The sequence below is a fragment of the Pelophylax lessonae genome, assembly GCF_965119305.1.
Source record: "Pelophylax lessonae genome assembly, chromosome: 3".
NCBI lineage: Eukaryota > Metazoa > Chordata > Amphibia > Anura > Ranidae > Pelophylax > Pelophylax lessonae.
In genome coordinates, this window is record NC_138770.1 from 251,202,786 (window position 1) to 251,224,028 (window position 21,243).

Sequence of the window (21,243 nt, forward strand, 5' to 3'; positions counted from 1 at the left end):
CCAAGCAAAACATGACTTAGTACATGGTGGAGAAACCCTTGTTGGCAAGCACAGAGGTAAGACGTTTCTTGTAGTTGGTGGCCAGGTTTGCACACATCTCAGAACGGATTTTGGTCCACTCTTCTTTACAGATCTTCTCTAAATCATTAAGGTTTCTTTGCTGTCTCTTGGAAACTTGTAGTTTCAGCTTCCTCTATAAATTTTCTTTACGATTAAGGTCTGGAGACTGGCTAAGCCACTCCATGACCTTAATCTGCTTTTTTTTGTTGCCTTGACCGCATGTTTTTGGTCACTGTAATGCTGATAGACCCATCCACAACCAATCTTCGGTGTTCTGGCTAAGGGAAGAAGGTTCTCATTCAATATTTTACAATACATGGCCCCATTTATTGGCCCCTCAATGTGTCAAAGTGGGCCTGTACCTTTAGCAGAGAAACAGCCCCAAAGCATCATGTTTCCACCTCCGTTCTTGACTTTTGGGATGATGTTCTTAGAGTCAAAGTCAGTATTTTCTTTCCTATGCCTTGTTTGGCGGAAGAAAAATGCTGACTATGACCCTAAGAACACCATCCCTACAGTCAAGCATGGAGGTGGAAACATTATGCTTTGGGGCTGTTTCTCTGCTAAAGGTACAGACCGACTTTGCCGCATTGAGAGGCCTATGAATGGGGCCATGTATTGTAAAATCTTAGATGAGAACCTTCTACCCTCAGCCAGAACACTGAAGATGGGTCACGGATGGGTCTTTCAGCATGACAGTGACCCAAAACATACTGCCAAGGCAACAAAGGAGTGGCTCGAGAAGAAGCACATTAGGTTAATGGAGTGGCCTAGCCAGTCTCCAGACCTTAATCCTATAGAAATTTTATGGAGGAAGCTGAAACTTTGAGCTGCCAAGAGACAGCCAAAAAAAAAAAAAAAAACCTAAAGGATTTAGAGAAGATCTGTAAAGAAGGGCATACCAAAAATCTCTCCTGAGATGTGTGCAAACCTGGTTACTAACTACAAGAAACGTCTTACCTTTGTGCTTGCCAACAAGGGTTTCTCCACCAAGTACTAAGTCATGTTTTGCTTGGGGATCAAATACTTATTTTACTCACTGAACTGCAGCTCAATTTAAAACATTTGTATTATGTGTTTTTTTCTGGAATTTTGGTTGATATTTTGTCTCTATCATTTAAAAACACCTACGATAAAATATATAGACCCTTCATTTCTTTGTAAGCAGGCACACTTACAAAATCTGCAGGGGACCAAATAATTATTTTTCCCATGTAGATGAAGGAGAGATTGGCAGCACTTCCAGGGAATTATTTTCCCCACTATACACTATTCAGTTTGAACATTTACTTGGCTAAGTGAACAGTCTTTACTTACTTAGTAAATCAACTCCATTCTCTGCACAAATAATTACTTTGATAATGCATGCATTTTTTAAGTGTATACAATATGCTTTATGATTATATAAATGTTAGGTTCAATATTGTTATGTATGCTGACATAATATTATAGATTGAGGAAAGGAAACATAAATGGCGTATGCTATGATCTTTTGATATGAATATTCCACAAAATGTTTTAGGCACAATTTTCTTCCTTAAGTGCTCAAACACATAAGGGGTCTGTTGGATTATATCCGCAATTTGGATGAGAACTGGAAGAGCTACAAACAATTGCCAAACCCCAAGGCAACAGCTTTAAAACTGCATGTTGAACATACACAGGGGTGAAAGGGACCTTATCAAGAGAGTTTCTCTGAATATTTTACCTGCTCCTTAGAATTTATAAACAGTATTTTAAATACTTGTTTGACACTTTTTATTGAAACATACATGTGATTTTCCAGATGCAGTATATACTGATGCAAAGCAAAAAAAAACTCTTGTTAAGGGGGTAAACACTTCCTTTTAATACAGAGAATTGCTTTTTAACAGTGTAACAATGTTGGATCTCATATGTACTTTTTATGTGTTCATAGTCTTACAGTGGATAGATACCTTAGCTGCATGAGTCCATGGTATGGTTTTTGGACATGGATATGAGGCCATGGGACAACTTTAATAACATTTCCACATTTTTCCTACTTAGATAAAATAAAATCGTTTGCCCGAAGTCCATCTGTACATATGTATATATATTTATATATATAGATTGCAGACAACTCATTGTTCATCTGTTTTGCTGCTATTCCTGAACTTTACCACCATAACTGTTATGTTATCAGGACATCCTCTGTAGAAGGATTGTAACACAATGCTTTTGGCTCCAAAGTGAGGTTCATCCAGGCGCTCCTTAATGAACCGGACAGCTTCTTCATTGCTGAAAGCGTCCCACAGGCCATCAGAAGCCAAGATCATGAATTCTGGCTGTAGCTTGTCAAGGTCAAAGCTTAAGATATCGGGGTCTGAGATAATGACATTTAGGTTCTTCAAAGGGTAATCCCCCAAAGAACGGGACATCGCCAAAATCCCTTGAACTCTCCAAGATCCATTGAAACTGATGAAGCCACCTGCACAAAGAAAAAAATGGAAGGCAGGTTAGCAAAAAATATAGGCTACAAAATGTCCTACATACATATTATGTTTCCTATGGTATTTTTATTACTGTGCCTACTTTTCTATACAGTATTTTTTATGATCTTGGAAAAGAGCTCTTCTGCAACTTTGCATATGAATGGTGCCTTAGATTTTTAAATCTGCATGTCTTTAAAAAGAAAAAAATTATTTCGATAAATAAATTAGAATAAAAAAAACATCCTTAGCTACTATATACAATGCAATGATTTTACAACACTAATGCTAATAATCCCAAATTGCAAGTTACAAAGTGTGTGTGCATGTATACTAGCAAATCTGTGTACCCTTTTGCATTACCCATATTTCATTTTATCTATAGGCCATCTTGCCTACTCTGTTCATTAGAATTAGGCTGGCCATAAACTAGAAGAATTTCAATCTAAATGTTTCATTTGTTCGATTTTCTGACCGTTAGTGGGGGTTAAATCAATGTTTGGTATAGAACCATAGAAAAGTGACAACAGAAAAAGACCAAGTGGTGCATTGAATCTGCCCCCCTTTTTTTTTTTTTATTTATACATGATTTTGTATTTTTTTTTTACTTTGTTGTCTGAGTATAGAGCTATGTTTGTCCCAAACATGTCTGAATCCACTTAGTGTTGACTAAATGAAAGTCTATTCTAAGCATTAACTACTTTTGGTAAAGTAATACTTCCTACGATCTCTAAGTTAACTTTCATCCTGATAGTTTCAGATCGTCCCCGTGTTCTTGATCTTGGCTTCATATTGAAAATACTGCTTCCTGAACCTTATTCACTGCCTTGATGTGTATATAGGTTTTTATCATGTATCCCCTTTCCCTTGTTTCCTCCAGGTTGTACATATTACCTTTCTAAAGTATTTCCAGATATGTTTTATCCCCCAGACCTTTTACCATTTTTGTTGCCCATCTGAGGGACGCGTTCTATCAAGATCTTTTTGTAAATTAGGTCTCCAGAACTGGACACAGTGAGGTTGATTTACTAAAAAACTGGATAGTGCCAAATCTGGTCTGGTGTAGCTGTTTATGGTAGCCAATCAGCTTCAAACTTCAGCTTGTTCAATTAAGCTTTGACAAAAAAAGCTTATTGGTTTCTATGCAGATCTGCACCAGATTTTGCACTCCAGTTTTAGTAAATCAACCCCAGTATTCTAAATGATACAATAGGAAAAAGAGGTTCCACGCTATGGTTAAGTATATTGAATTACATTAAAAGAAATGTATTTATATATATATATATACAGAAAGCTGCTGCCTCCACTTGAACAGCTACCGTGGTAGAGTAACAATTGGATGGGAGATAGAAAGTGAACTAGGCTGTGCTTTATAAAAATAAGTTACTATTACGTTGTGAAAAACGTCTACTTTTGGTGTTGAGATGAACCTAATAATTATTCATGTGTTCAAAAAGAAAATAAATGTGAAAAATGCTCTTTAAGAGATTATATATAACTCTGTAAACGCACCTCAATTAAAGTGCTGAATATCCAAAAAAGTGACAAGTACTTATATTTACCAATTGGTAATTGAAATCAAATACTGCAATTCATACATGTGCAAAAGTATCCTCTTAAAATGTGATGTTACAGATATAAAATATAAAAATATTAGCATTATTATAATATAAACGCAATCCCAAAAATATAATAAATTCATAAACGGATACTTGTTTAAATAAAAGTGACAAGTGCTAAAAATATGAGTCCAAGGTAATATGTTGATGTAAACTTAATCCCAGCAGTATAATAACTTCATAAATAAATAGCTATTTAATGGAAAAAAGTTACAAGTGCTAAACATACAAGTCCATAATATAGTGCTGAGAAAAGTGCTTCTACATCAGTGTATATTTACACAAAATCATGCTTTGTACCGGTGTTTCCACTCATGCTCCCTCTCTTTTACTGCACTCACAAAAAGGCTCTTCCCACCAGAGAATGTCTAACTAAAAATCAATACAGGGGAATCAGAACCTCCTTCCTCCGAATGGTGACCTCTCTAGTGATGCATCCTAGATTTCTATTAGCTTTTCCCGATGCCTGGTCACACTCTTTGCTCATTTTAAAATCATCTAAAATAAGCACCCCAAAATCTTTTTCCTCTGTTGTGCTGGCCAACACTGTACCCCCAATATTGCATTCTGGCAAGGGATTATTTTTCACTAGGTGTCTTATTTTACATTTAGAAACATTGAACTGCAGTTTCCATGCTTTGATCAATCTTCGAGCAATGCCAAATCATGTTCTATGTTACAGACACCTCCAGAGATATCAACCTTACTACACACCTTTGTGTAACCTGCAAAAAGACATACCTTGCCCACCAACCCTTTAGGAATTTCACTTACATATAGATTAAATAGAACAGGACTGAACTAGTACAGAGCCTTGTAGTACACCACTAGTGACTGCTCTCTGTCCTGAGTGAACCCCATTTACAACCACATTCTGGTATCTATCCTTAAGCCAACTGCGTATCCACTACTCTATCAACTATTCTGTACTCTATCAAAAAGAAAAAAAATATGTTTTGCAGGATTTGGGCATTAAAAACATACCCTGTAAAGCACTGTTTTAGTAAAGAAAAATATTCTAAAATGTTTAGGGATCCTAATAAATCTTAACCCCTTAGCGCTGGACCCTTTGAGCCTTTTAAGAGGTTTATGGCATCGGGAGGCGGGGTGCGGCTTAACCTGCCTGGCGGTATGATTGTTTCCGATTTTAGGTGCTGAAAGCGGTACCATTATTTTGCTAGTAATTCTTAAGGACAAGCAGCCCAAACCAACTATTTACATATGATTTTTTTTCACTGTGCGTTCTTCTTTATAACATCTTGGGTATGATAAAGTTTGAAACACAAAATCATAAATTATAATATAATAAATAACTATAAATAAGTTAAAGTGTATCTATCTATCTATATATCTATCTATCTATATATGTATGTGTGTGTATACACATATACATATATATATATATATATATATATATATATATAAATAAAGTACAGTAAAACTGCAGAAAAAGGGCACTGGGGGGCAAACTAATATCAATTTATTTTAATTTGTAATGTAATCCAATAGGATTACAATATATCAGTGTGTTTGTGTGTTATACTATTTGAATTTGCCGCCGGTTCCACCCCCTTGCGAGCTTCACGTCGCAGGAGACGGAAGCCAGGGCTCACAGCATCAGGCGGAAGATCCGGCCACCATATGCTGCAGGGACACATCACGGGATCCCGGGGACAAGGTAATTAACCTCTACCAGGATACAGCGATGCTCCCTGGCGGTACCCCGAGTGTGGCTCGGGGTTACCGCTATTGGCACTAAAATTTCACCCCGAGCCACACTCTGGAATACCGCTAAGGAGGTAGGAGGTTAAGATCACACGACCGCCGTGATTGTCAATCATGGCGCTCACGTGGTCTGAAAACTCCCAATCACTAGGAGCGACTGGGAGCTTTCAGTTAGGCGACAGTAACTGTGCCGAAATAGCACAGCACGCACGCTCTTGGCACATATGTATTGGGAGCAATTCACACAAATATGCGGTCCTTCTGTGCTTAGGACCGGGCACTGAGAGGCTGCATATTTGTGTACGGACAGTGCCAAGGGGTTAACTGCAGATCCTTACAACCTTCTTTTCCGTAGGTAGCAAGGAAGGCAATTTCTGTACACTTTCAACAAAAAGTTTTCAATATCATTGCTGAATGGGAGGCTATGCCAGTGCTGTAATGAGAATTAGTATCACTTTAGATGTAAAGTATATGCATGTATTTCACCATAGTGGAATTAGCCTGCCTGTAATTTGACCTCAAGATCTGTGAAGGGTAATCTGTGAGCTAATTGCAAAAACAAGGGGATTAGGACTCCAAGAAATCCTGACTATAAATTAAAGATAGTTACCATGGTTGCAGAAATAAATTAAATTATTTTTTTTAATAGTTACAGAATATCTTGGCCGGAAAATAGAAAAGATAAGTACAAAGGGATAAAATAACAATTATACATATTAGTTATCTGTTTTTATCAGAAGTGGTTACAAAAAAATTATTTCCTTTAGCTAGATTCACAGAAGGTATTTAAATGTTTATAGCATTCTGCAGCTAGTAGAAGTTAGTCATTTACCTGGACTTGTTCTTTAATATTGAAGACATTTCATAGTCTATCCAAGCCACTTTTTCAATTCTTAGGAGTGTCAGGAAGGTTACCCAGCATTTACATCCATAAAGGTAGCATTGACACTGACGCTGCATCTGTCCTTGGCTGGCTCCAAACCAAGAACTGAGTGATCAAACACTACTGGTTGCTCAGCTCTTGGTCCAGCTCTTGGTCTTCAGGCTTCAGAGAGCTGGTGACTATCAGTCACCGGATCTCTGCTCTGCTCCTCCAGTGCTCACTGGAGCACTGAGCTGTGGAGGAGGCGGGAGCAGCTGGCTCAGGCTCTCAGTGGCTCGCTGAGAGGTTGAGCCAGCTGCTGGTCCAGGCTTTTAGGTGGATCCCAATGATATGGTCAGGATCGGCGTCCAGAGCTTGGACTAGCTTTGTGATGCTTTAGCCCGCTGTCGGCTGAAAACAGGTCACATAAATGCAGAACGAACTGTACTCCTGTGATCCCTAGGAGAAGTACAGCCAAAAAAGCTCAGGCTATGCTCCTTTAATTCAATCCCCACAGAATGTGTCAAGGCAGATGTCAAGGCTGATGTTTTTTTGTCCAAGAAGGGGATGGGAGGTTTGATTCTTATGAAACTACCCTGATTTAATTACATAATCCCATTCTTGGCATCAGGAAGTCTGATAGGTATAAAACGTTGGTGTACAATGATTAAGGTGAGAAATGTTGCCAAAACACTGGGGTAGGGATGTTAAAATGGCATTATATGTAGGAGACAGATTGTGTCAAAGGTCCCCATTCCTATCAAAGACGGTTAACCTAGTTTGCCTTGACCATTATCTCAGCCTAGTCAAAGCCACTGGCCCAGAGCTCAAGGATGAATTTTTAAAAGGTTGTTTTTCTAAAACATGATACTGTTGCTGTATATTGACACACATTTATTTATACAGACTTATAAAGTTACTGAATGGTCCACTTTAATGTGCATTTATAGCCAGAGCTTTTGCCCTATTGGAGAGATTTAATTTAAGCTGTATGTATATTCAAACAAATCATTTTGTTCTTGCTGCCTTTTAGGTTTATTAAATATAGCAATGAAAGCATTTTGTTATGCCTGTTTAAAGTAATTTCAAACTCACTTTTTTTTACATGTACCTGCAGGAAAGCCTATAATAAGGTATACCTGTAGGTATAGTGAATATGTCCTAAACCTGCACTGTGGCATCACGGGGCGCATGCGCTCAGAAGGTCCAGTGTACCGTGCCTTAAACGTACTGTAAACATACCATCAGAAAACTGTTGTCTATCCCAGAGGTAACTAAACTGGTCACTACGTTTTACTCGAGGCTACAGGCGGCTAGTGCAGATCCGTTTAAACTGGCCATGCGCAAGTGGGTCACACTGCTTCCTGAGCTGACCGAGGAGGGGTGGGATGAGGCCTCTGAGGTGTGCTTCCAGCACCTTATTAGTTCTAACCACAGATTCATACAGTTTAAATCTATTCACCATCTGCATTACACGCCTCACAATTTGGTCCGTATGGGTGTTGCCCCGGGAGCCGCCTGTCCTAGATGTGGTTGTCCTGCAGCAGACCTCCTCCACATGTTCTGGTCTTGCCCCCATATTAAGTGCTACTGGATGTCTATTTTCGCTTTTTTTAACGATAAATTACACCTGCCGGTCCCACATACGCCGGAGGTAGGCCTGTTGGGAGTCTTGAATGATTTTGTACACCGTGTACATGCCCGGGCCCTGATCCGCATACTATTGTTCTATGCTAGGAAATATATCTTGTTACATTGGAAAAGTGTTGAACCGCCTACAGTGCAGCAGTTCTATGTTATTGTACGAGGGGATGTTCCACTTTATAAACTGATCTATAAGAGTAGAGGATGTCCTTGATAGAGGAAGTTCTCTAAAGTTTGGCAACCCTGGCTTGATGTGGACGATTCGTTCTGGGCAGATACCCCTCTGCCTTCAAGCTTGTCTGCTGAATTAGACCATGGAGGTCCCGTGAGAGTTAAGGATCGTATGACCTGAATGTAGTATAATGATTGTTCCCCCTCGGGGGCTGGACTGTTAAGGGTAGGGGAAGGGGTGTGCGTGTGCGTGGGTGTGTGTATGTGGGATTGTGAGTGTGTGTCTTTATCTGTGTCAGCCGTGCCTGGCTGGTGGTCCCCCCGTCTACCTTAGGGCTGGGACCACTTATGATGCCCTGCTAGGCTTGTTCCACTGTTGCCGTTATGGCTCCTATGACACTCTGTCTTTGAGGTCCCCCCGTCCCTGTCTTCCCCCCTAGGCCACGTTGGCCTGTTGTTGAATTATCTATGCTGCATTGTTTTCCACTGATTCGTTGCTTAGCACCTGATAAGTTTTAGAGCCGGTTCACACTGGGGCGACTTGTCAGGTGACCTGGTCGCCTGACAAGTCGCCGCGGGTTGCCTGCCATAGATTAGCACAGGACCCGTTCTAATAGGAGCGACACAAGTCGCTCCGACTTAGAAAAAGGGTCCTGAGCTTCTTTGGGGTGACCTGGAGCGAACTGCATTGACTTCAATGATATGAAGTCCGTGCCGGCCGCTCCGAGGTCGCAGTGCGAGCTGCGCACCGCGACTTCACAGGTCGCCCCGGCAAGTTGGGTCGCGCCTGTGTGAACCGGCACTTACTGACATTGTTTTGAGTTTTTGTACTGTACTGTTCTTGAAAATGTATAAATAAACACCTTTCAAAAAAAAAAAAAAACATACCGTCAGAAATTTAGAGCTGTCTTGTGTTAACTCAAGGAGTCTAATTTGCCCTCCTTGTTTTTACCTTGGATTACAGAATGATTAATGTCTATACTGTACAGATGAGAGGAACAAAAGGGTAATTTAACAAAAGACAACTGGGCAAGGAAGATACTACTCTGTCCACAGCCCACAACCGGACTTAGGAGCTGAGTACATTTCTGGCAGCTCAACAGGCAATTTTCAGTACTTGCAAGGTTTAAAAGTGCTATAATATAGAGAAAAGTGCATGTATTGCAGAGATGTACTGCACCGTTTATTGTCTTGCCCTAACATGGACTTTAACTTCCCTTCCGGCCCCAAAGACACAACCGAAAGTAAAAAGGAAATCTCTACACAATGTGGAGAATATTCTATTTAGACAGCTGTCATTGGAACAGGCACCTACATTGAAATATTTACCATTACTTCTTGTACCTCTTGGTTAGGAGACAACCCTGGAATTTTGAATTTACCACCACTTTCTGTCCTAACCTGAGGTCACCAGGAGTAATAGAAAGGGTGGATTTACCTAGTGGGGACAAAGTAGTAAAAACCAACACAGATTCTAATTCTTCCCAATTTAATTCAAAACTATATATAAAAAAAGGTTTTGGCTACATATAGACTGTAAATAGGTTCTACTCTAAATAAAACACCCTAACCTATAGTAAAAATAGACAGTTTGTGTGCAAACCCACTGCAAAGCAAATACTGCAGTCCCATTCATTTTAAAAAGGTACTAACAACATTTTCTGCAGAAAGCATACATTGCAATGTACTACAGTGCACAGACGAAAACAATCTGTGCACTGCACTAAAAAAAAGCGTCATGCACTATTTTATGTGCTTGCTGCCCATTCAAACTGGCTATTTAACACAATCCACATAAAACACGAGATAACGCATGTTTGACATGGGTGATTTAAGGCAATGCAGCAGCGTGAACCGTTTCTTAGCTAACAAAGTTATCTGTTTTTCAACTACCCTTATTATAGATAGCGGTCAAAACTAAGCATGTACATGTGTTCTGACAAAACGCACTTTTCTTATACAGTTCAAGCTGTTGATAGCCTAAGCAGATGTTGCATGGTACTGAGTAATCTCAGATTTCCAATACCACATCTGTATGTCTCCTATGCATGGAATCTAGGTGTGCTTTAGTATGATGTACTTAGAGTAGCTGGACATTGTCTTAAGCTGGGTATACACACATAGTTTTTATTTGTTCAATTAGCGTGTTGAACAAAAACAAAAAGACAGATCCCCCCATCAACACAAATGATGTGTGATGCAGGGATCTCTCATGCTGAGCTATTGTATTCTGACAGGGGGACTCCCCCAACCAGAATACACTGATCGGCGCTTGCAGCCATTGGCTGAAAGCATTGATTGAAAGCTGGTTTTCCAGCATTAACGTTAGACAGAAGCCAGTCGTAACAGAGAAAAGTACATACAAACCAAAAGTCAGAGGGTTGCTGCCGAATCATCTGAATTTCGGTACATGTGTACCTGGCTTCACAGTGCATATTTGCAGTAATTTAAAGTGGTAGTAAACTCTCTTTTGGAACTTGTACCTACAGGTTAGCATACAATCAGGCTTACCTGTAGGTACAATAAATATCTTTAAATGTACACCGCTTAGGAGGTAATTACAACGGCAATAGCCGTTCACTTTAGCAGTGGATGAACAGCGACGTTCAACATTCAGGGCACACAGTATACTGTTGAATGCAGGAAGCCATGCCGCAGCCAGGGCTCCTGCATGCATGCACAGGATTGACGTCATCGTGGCCCCAGCCATTCAAGGGCCGAAGCCTGTGAACCTGAGTGAAAATGGACAGCGTTGCATTGGAGGGCTTGTGTGCACCGTGCAGGTAAATGTGTCATTATGTGCAAGTATACAGTGCATATTTGCACATTATGGGATAAACAGGCGGGTGATTCAAGTTTAATTTTTTTTTTAGTTGGTGGTTTATCACCGCATTCAAGAGGCTTATTGTATATAGTGAACGTACTACAGGGTACTATCAAGGAAAGTGATGGCACCCGTATGTACATATTCAAAACAGTACTACTATATGTTATTTTCTGCTGATCCTGCTTTTGGCTTGTGCTTTTTCCCTCCATACAAGAATCCAACAAACAAAAGATTCAGTATTAGCCTGAGCCATATCCAAATGTTATGCTGATCACAGCACATTCCAGCAGTTTACACAAATCTTTGGGATGCTTCCTAAACCAATGGGGACTAATCACAGAGAATAAATGGGAACATCACGTACAATAAACATCACTGTGTGAATGCTGGTTTTCAAAGAGTCTAGGTTTTTAGGTCATACCTAACTGCACATAATGTTTTTAGAATTTAATAGATTTTCAGTTTGGTTGCTCAGTTATTAGGTTTTGTGCAATAAGTAGGTTTTATGTGTTTACTAACATTCCATGTGAGCCTTCAATACAAGTGAATGCATAACTTGTCCAAAACGTTTTTTTTTTTTTCCTTTTATTTGCAGCATACACATGAGAGTTTGGTTACACTACCCGGCCCAAAGAAAAAGTCGAAACCTGGAATTAACGAAGCAACTAACTAAACTAAGCATGCAGTAACTATCCTATTGGATAGTTACTGCTTGTGCCCAAAGAATGAGGTTAGCGGACTACCTGAATATACTGAATGAGCAGGATATTCCATCAATGGATTTTTTCTTCCCTGATGGCACAGGCATAGTCCAAGATGTCCAAGATGACAACGCCAGGATTCATCAGGCTCAAATTGTGAAAGAGTGGTTCAGGGAGCATGAGACATCATTTTCACACATGGATTGCCCACCACAGAGTCCAGACCTTAACCCCATTGAGAATCTTTGGGATGTGCTAGAGAAGGCTTTGCGCAGTGGTCCGACTCTCCCATCATTTGGTGAAAAATGAATGCAACACTGGATGGAAATAAATCTTGTGACATTGCAGAAGCTTATTGAAACAATTCCACAGCAAATGCATGCCGTAATCAAAGCTAAATGCGGTCCAATTAAGAATTTGAGTGTGTGATCTTTTTTTTTGGTAGCGATTCTTTTTTTTTTTGGCCGGGCAGTGTATAATCCTGTTGTTAGGGCAAGATTGCATTCTGCTGAAATACTTTTTAGATACTACTGTACAGTTGTAATGGGATGTCGTTACTTGCAGGACCTGCTGTAGAAGGGAGGCCAAAGTAAAAGAAAGTCTAGCGAATAAGATTTATTTATTCAGCTGATCTTTTTCAAATAAGAACTAGTTAATTAAATCTAAAAAATTCTTTATTTTTGTTTGATATGTTTAGTATTCAGCACCTATTCCAGTAAAGACACATAGGGAGCTACATACTCTTCACTATTTTTATTTATTTTTTTGATCCAAACAAACTCTTTATTATATAAAGAGAAAAATACATACAAACAACAGTGCAACAAGCACTGAAGGTAAAGTATAAATAGTGACAGGGCTTTTTTTCAGCTGAAACTTGGTGGGATTGAGTTCCACCACCTCTGGCTCAGGTCTTCTGCTCAGCACTATTACTGGTAAACACAGAGATCCAGCTTTTGTGTTTACATGGGAAATCTAGTCTCCCAACGGCTCCCACAGATCTGATCTCCTGAGCAGGTCGCACTGAGTGCAGGATGGGGACAAGTGAGATGTAGGTGTCCAGGGTGCAGTGTGGATGCTGATGCAAGTGAGAAAGGGGGAGCCATATACAGTGTGCGGGGAGGTGCTAGATACTGATACCTAGATGCCCAGGCGTAATCCAGCATTGTCAGCATTACCTTGACAATAACCCTATGACTACTTTACATGTGTGCATGTACAGGTCCCTCTCAAAAAATTAGCATATTGTGATAAAGTTCATTATTTTCTGTAATGTACTGATAAACATTAGACTTTAATATATTTTAGATTCATTACACACAACTGAAGTAGTGCAAGACTTTTATTGTTTTAATATTGATAATTTTGGCATACAGCTCATGAAAAACCAAAATTCCTATCTCAAAAAATTAGCATATCATGAAAAGGTTCTCTAAACGAGCTATTAACCTAATCATCTGAATCAACTAATTAACTCTAAACACCTGCAAAAGATTCCTGAGGCTTTTAAAAACTCCCAGCCTGGTTCATTACTTAAAACCGCAATCATGGGTAAGACTGCCGACCTGACTGCTGTCCAGAAGGCCATCATTGACACCCTCAAGCAAGAGGGTAAGACACAGAAAGAAATTTCTGAACGAATAGGCTGTTCCCAGAGTGCTGTATCAAGGCACCTCAGTCGGAAGTCTGTGGGAAGGAAAAAGTGTGGCAGAAAATGCTGCACAACGAGAAGAGGTGACCGAACCCTGAGGAAGATTGTGGAGAAGGACCGATTCCAGACCTTGGGGGACCTACGGAAGCAGTGGACTGAGTCTGGAGTAGAAACATCTAGAGCCACCGTGTACAGGCGTGTGCAGGAAATGGGCTACAGGTGCCGCATTCCGCAGGTCAAGCCACTTTTGAACCAGAAACAGCGGCAGAAGCGCCTGACCTGGGCTTCAGAGAAGCAGCACTGGACTGTTGCTCAGTGGTCCAAAGTACTTTTTTTCGGATGAAAGCAAATGTTGCATGTCATTCGGAAATCAAGGTGCCAGAGTCTGGAGGAAGACTGGGTAGAGGGAAATGCCAAAATGCCTGAAGTTCAGTGTCAAGTACCCACAGTCAATGATGGTTTGGGATGCCATGTCAGCTGCTGGTGTTGGTCCACTGTGTTTTATCAAGGGCAGGGTCAATGCAGCTAGCTATCAGGAGATTTTGGAGCACTTCATGCTTCCATCTGCTGAAAATCTTTATTGAGATGAAGATTTCATTTTTCAGCACGACCTGGCACCTGCTCACAGTGCCAAAACCACTGGTAAATGGTTTACTGACCATGGTATTACTGTGCTCAATTGGCCTGCCAACTCTCCTGACCTGAACCCCATAGAGAATCTGTGGGATGTTGTGAAGAGAAAGTTGAGAGACGAAAGACCCAACACTCTGGATGAGCTCAAGGCCGCTATCGAAGCATCCTGGGCCTCCATAACACCTCAGCAGTGCCACAGGCTGATTGCCTCCATGCCACGCCGCATTGAAGCAGTCATTTCTGTAAAAGGATTCCCGACCAAGTATTGAGTGCATAACTGAACATAATTATTTGAAGGTTGACTTTTTTTGGATTAAAAACACTTTTTTTTTTATTGGTCGGATGAAATATGCAAATCTTTTGAGATAGGAATTTTGGTTTTTCATGAGCTGTATGCCAAAATCATCAATATTAAAACAATAAAAGGCTTGCACTACTTCAGTTGTGTGTAATTAATCTTAAATATATGAAAGTCTAATGTTTATCAGTACATTACAGAAAATAATGAACTTTATCACAATATGCTAATTTTTTGAGAGGGACCTGTATATCTGTATGTGTGTATATTAATGCACACTAATATTTCTCTAATACCACTGGTACTTTTATGATAGATTATATATATATATATATATATATACATATATACACACACACACACACACACACACACACAGTATCTCACAAAAGTCAGTACACCCCTCACATTTTTGTGAATGTTTTGTTATATTTTTTCATATGACAACACTGAAGAAATGACACTTTGCTACAATGTAATGTAGTGAGTGTACAGCTTGTATAACAGTGTGAATTTGCTTTCCCCTCAAAATAACTCAACACACAGCCAATTAATGTCTAAACAGCTGGCAACAAAAGTGAGTACACCCCTAAGTGAAAATGTTCAAATTGGGCCCAATTAGCCATTTTCCCTCCCTGATGTCATGTGACTTGTTAGTGTTACAAGGTCTCAGGTGGGAATGAAGAGCAGCTGTGTTAAATTTGGTGTTATCGCTCTCACTCTCTCATACTGGTCACTGGAAGTTTAACATGGCACTTCATGGCAAAGAACTCTGAGGATCTGAAAAAAATAACTGTTGCTCTACATAAAGATGGCCTTGGCTATACGAAGATTACCAACACCCTAAAACTGAGCTGTAGCGCGGTGGCCAAGACCATATAGCAGTTTACCAGACAGGTTCCACTCTGAACAGGCCTCGCCATGGTCGACCAAAGGAGTTGAGTGCACGTGCTCAGCGTCATATCCAGAGGTTGTCTTTGGGAAATAGACGTATGAGTGCTGCCAGCATTGCTGCAGAGGTTGAAGGGGTGGCGGGTCAGCCCATCAGTGCACAGACCATACGTCGCACACTGCATCAAATTGGTCTGCTTGGCTGTCTAAAAAGGAAGCCTCTTCTAAAGATGATGCACAAGAAAGCAGACTAAGGACATGGATTACTGGAACCATGCCCTGTGGTCTGATGAGACCAAGATAAACTTATTTGGTTCTGATGGTGTCAAGTGTATGTGGCGGAAACCAGGTGAGGAGTACAAAGACAAGTGTGTCTTGCCTACAGTCAAGCATGGTGGTGGGAGTGTCATGGTCTGGGGCTGAATTAATGCTGCCAGCACTGGGGAGCTACAGTTTATTGGGGGAACAATAAATGCCAATATGTACTGTGGCATACTGAAGCAAAGCATGATCCCGTCCCTTCGGAGACTGGGCCGCAGGGCAGTATTCCAACATGATAATGACCCCAAACACACCTCCAAGACCACCACTGCCTTGCTAAAGAAGCTGAGGGTAAAGGTGATGGGACTGGCCAAGCATGTCTCCAGACCTAAAGCCTATTGTGCATCTGTGGGGCATCCTCAAACGGAAGGTGGAGGAGCGCAATGTCTCTAACATCCACCAGCTCTGCGATGTCGTCATGGAGGAGTGGAAGAGGACACTAGTGGCAACCACTGAAGCTCTGGTGAACTCCATACCCAAGAGTGTTAAGGCAGTGCTGGAAAATAATGGTGGCCACACAAAATATTGACACTTTGGGCCCAATTTGGACATTTTCACTTAGGGGTGTACTCACTTTTGTTGCCAGTGGTTTCAACACTAATGGCTGTGTGATGAGGTATTTTGAGGGGACAGCAAATTTACACTGTTATACAAGCTGTACATTTACTTCTTTACATTGTAGCAAAGTGTTGTCACATGAAAAGATAGAATAAAATGTTTACAAAAATGTGAGGGGTATTCTCACTATTGCGAGATACTGTATGACAATACATGACATGGACATGTTCTAAATGAACAAAAATACAGTTATGTCATATGAAAAAAAATGAGTACACTCCTACATATCGCCACATCAAATCCAGATTAGGTGTCAACAATTAGAACCTATTTAGGAAGTATGCAGGTGGAACTGATCTTATTTAAATATAAACTATCTGGGGTCTGGTGTTCTCTTTGCTATTGATGTGTGTAGTGTCAATATTCCAAGATCAACAGAGCTCTCTAAGGCTCTCAGGGAGAAAGTTGTGGATGCCTATGAGTCTGGCAAATGGAAAATTACTTATAGGCCATAAGGTGAAGGCATTTTTCAATTAATCCTGTTCCCATATATGGGGCACTAAATTCTTTTCATTCCAGCAAAAAAAAAACTATTGGTTTTGAGCGAGAAAATACAATTTCTCCATGTGTAATCCTGCAGTTTATTTTTTATTAGTGTTCAAAGTCAGCAATAGTCCCTTGCTCAAAGATGTCCGCCCCCTTCTCATCAATATTGAGTAGCGAAGAGGAAGGAATTACGGCCAGACCTCCTTCAAAACTTAGTAAAAAGGATTATAAACAATGCTATATGTATCTGACATCCATAAAGAAAGAAGAAATAAAGGATTTTACCCGCACATGGTGGGATACGTTCTAGAAACCGTGCATAGCAATGTTCCTGAAGACGCTGGGTTTCACTGCACTTTGCTACAGGCGTTTCATTGACAAAAAAGCACTTGGATGCGGCAGAGAAACAGGTTACACAGCATCCTGAAGCTGCTAATGATCACAAAGGCCAGTCTGTGTCATCGGGAAGTAGTACTTTAACAATTGAATGTGAATGTCCAACAAAGAAACTTAGGTCCAAGACGGGCCTGCCAGTAGTTTGTGCACGCCCCGTGCTTCATGCATGGGTGTATAATTTGTAAGAAAATGCACACGTACATTACTGTGGCAGGCAAATGCCAGAAGGACCATCTTTCACAGGCAGAAACATTGTCAGCAGGTAGGTAAAAAAAAGTACACACAATGCCATTTCACCGACAGAGATGTCAAAACACAACCCTGAAGTGAAGTGCCGAAATTGCTGATCAGCTGTAACTGAACCGTATAGTGTTCGTTTTTGGCCAAGCTATATATGCCAATGCTCAGCAAATCCGCTGAAAAGACAATGACTTTACTCAGCATGTAGTAATTTAGACTAGGTGAATTTCACACATGCATGTCCTATCTGGGCATTCTAGAAAAAAGGTTTGGAGATGCAGGACTGCACGACATACTCATTGACTCTGAAGTTGGTGCCTCAGGATCCATCAATGGAGTGATCAATGGTCATCACTACAACCGCAGCATGAGGGCATTAAAGGGTCTGCAATGCATCAGACTTCTCATCTTCTTAGACTCTTTGCCACCAGAGGAGAGAGATGAATGTATGGATGTCATAAATAAGATCAAATGTGCATTCCAGGACAGAACAATTGAGGTTTTGTGTGCAAATGATAAATTTGACAAAATGTGTTCCAAATATGTAGACTTCTTGAAAAGAAGACTTGCAGAAAACTAGGAAAAAGTTTGTATCAGATGGAACAAAAAAGAGGCACTGGCATAATTCCTCTATGTTGTATGGTGAGATGCTGATCTTACAGCTGTTGGTAAAGACTTAAGCTTGTACATAGCACATAGAGACCTGTGTCACGGTGTGACTGTAATAGAGGGTTTACAAAATCTTAGTGAAGTTGAAGATCTGACATGTGATCATGAGGAATGTGACACCAGGGTGTTATTTCATGCAAGACATGCTGCACAAGTCTTCAGCAAGATTTACCATGTAGGTTGTATTTTTTCACTGGGGTTGGCAACAAAACAAGGATCATTGTCTTAGCTAATGTGTCATCAGCTCTTGGCACCAGTGTATGTTTGGCACTTACTGGGATCCATACCTTCTCAGGTTGTGACTCTACAAGCGCCTTTTATGGCAAAGGCAAAAGAAAGGCAGGAAAGAGGAATACCTGACTGACTGCATTTACAAATCTGGGTAGCAGTTTTATCCTGGGCCAGTCTACCTTTAAACTATTTTGCAAATATGTGTGCTACCTGCAAAAAAATGTAATCAATGCAAGATACAAAGCATTCTGCATGGCATCTGCTGGCGTCAGCTTTGCCAGATTTATCCATGCCTCCGACAAGTGACACCCTTTACCCACAATGTAAAAGGGCAAATTACCAAGCAGCCATAATGAGACATTCTCTGATAGGTGTAGTGTGTGCCCCGTCACCTTTTGGCAACAGATGACACCTGGAGGATGGGAAGTTAACAGTGACTTGGATGACTAGAAATCCTGCCCCTGGAATTGCGAGAAAGGCAAATGTGAGACTGGAAGATGTTCCTGTATGTCTGCAAGACTGTCTTGTAGTGATTTATGTCGGTGCAAAAATTGTGCAAATGTTTCCCAAGAAAAAGAGGAAAGAGTTACATTGGACGATAGCTCTGATGACAGTGATAGGGGTGAGACTGATGAGTGAAGACACCGTTTCATATTTTAGGGTGATTTTTGAGCTGTAATGAATCTATTGAAGAATTGTCAAATGTTGTCATTATTTGGCATTAGGGGGAATCATGTTGAGTCATTTCTGCCAACTTATGGCAAAGTGTGCTGCTTTTTTAACTTTCTTTGATTAAACAGTGCCTACTGAAAAATTTGATGAATACAACATCTTAGTTTTGATACATTTACAATGTGTATGTTTAATTTTACTTGGTGCCAATCTGTGAAGTTGAAGCGTATTTTCTACTTCTTTGCCATATTTCATGATCTTCATTCACTCTTGAATATACTAATGCACCAACACCTGTCTCAAATGTTACGCAGATGTGTAAATGTCAGTTTGAGAGACATAGATTTCAAACTGCTAATTTGCCCACAACTGTCTGGATCAGCAAATTCAACTCAGGAGCTGGCAGTTTGACTAAAAGAGTCCTAAAAAGAAGCTCAACGTTTAATTGCAGGGTGTTCAGGAAGCTCTTTCAGCTCAACAATATATTCTGCATCATGTCATAGTGTGTAATGAGAATGTTAGACCATCTTTCCAAAAGTTAAAACTGAACCAGCAATGAGTCTTTCAACATTATAAAGATCCGAAGCACATTACCAAATCCACCAAGGAATGGCTCAAAGAGAAGAAATGAGTTATGGCCTGCCCCTAGTCACTAGTCAAAGCCCTAATCCAATTCCGATTAAAATTTTGTAGGGGGATTTGTAAACTGGCAGTTCATGCAAGGCAAAAGCATAAACATCTTGCAATTGAAGGAGACTGGTGGACAGTTATACAAAATACCTAAAAGAAGTTTCTGCTGAAGGTGGAATACCAGCTTTCTATGCCAAGGACATACTTACATTTTCCACAATTCACTGCTACATCTATTGATAGTTTTGCTGAATTAATGATTGGAAAGGCAAATTATGTTTGTTTTCTTAATCAAGTATATCACCTTGAAAAAAACTGCTATATGGCCATATGTATAATTCTATACATCAAGACACCTACATCCCCAATGAACATATAAAGAAATGCTTCAAGGAGTTGCTCTGAAGCGAATGCAGAAATATAAAACCCAGCTCCTTAGCTGGGTTTTATATTTCTGCATTCGCTTCAGGGCAACTCCTTGAAGCATTTCTTTATAAGTATATCACCTTTATCTGCAGACACAGTCTGACTATACTGTACATATACTGTATGTTTAGGACACCCTGTATAAGACACACTTCCAGAACCCTGACTGTGATCACAATCCACCAAGTGATATGGAACAATCGCTGAACACCATGTTCAGTTTAAGACCCGGTTCACACTACTCCGACTTGGGACGCGACTTGTGTGCCCTCATGTCGCTCCAAGTCTCTTGTCATTACAAATTCAATGTAAATGAATGAGAGCCGTCTTAATATGCACTACTGAAGTCGCTCAGACTTCAGAAAAGTTTACTGTACTACTTCAAGGCAACCTCTATCCCACTTGTGCACATAGACTTCAATGGGAGTCGCCTCCAAGTCGGATCCTTATCTATTTTCAAGCGACTGTGATCAGACTTTCCAGGAAGAAGAAAAAGATTAGCCAGGCATTCCCCACAGACAAAGTCGCCTATCATTTAAGTCTCTTACAAGTCTCTGCTAAAAAGTCACTCTTTCATGGGGCGACTTTCTGGTCGTGGTAGTGTGAACCAGCTCTAAACATCTTTATTTCATGTGGAAAAGTCAAATATTTACCCTACCTGGATCCTAACACTCTGCAGAGAGAGAAAGGATACCAGATAGGGTAAATAATCGGATTTTTGTAAGATCTTACCGTAAAATCCTTTTCTCTTAGCTCATTGACAGACGTAGTACCCAATTGATGTGAATCAAGAAGACTACGTCTGTCAATGAGCGACAGAGAAAATATGTTTTAAATGTTTACTGTTTAAATTGCTTAATATCTTAAAGTGATCTTAAAGGCTAAAGATTTTTTTTTTTATCTTCATGCATTCTATGCATGACAGTAAAAAACTTTCAGTATGCAGGGCACCAGCCCCCCCCCCCCCTCAAATATTTACCTGAACCTAGAGCTGCACAAATAATCGTTAAAAAATCACAATC

At 40.3% G+C, this 21,243-nt stretch overlaps 1 protein-coding gene across 1 annotated transcript in view; it reads right to left on the bottom strand.

Moving 5' to 3' along the window:
• Window positions 1-1,880: 1,880 nt before the first annotated feature.
• PPM1L (protein phosphatase, Mg2+/Mn2+ dependent 1L) overlaps window positions 1,881-21,243 on the bottom strand; it is a 490,792-nt gene continuing 471,429 nt past the window's right edge. The window contains exon 4 of the mRNA XM_082249421.1: window positions 1,881-2,509. Coding sequence (XP_082105547.1) covers window positions 2,163-2,509 — 347 coding nt within the window. The 3' untranslated portion in view covers window positions 1,881-2,162. The remainder of the gene's footprint in view (window positions 2,510-21,243) is intronic.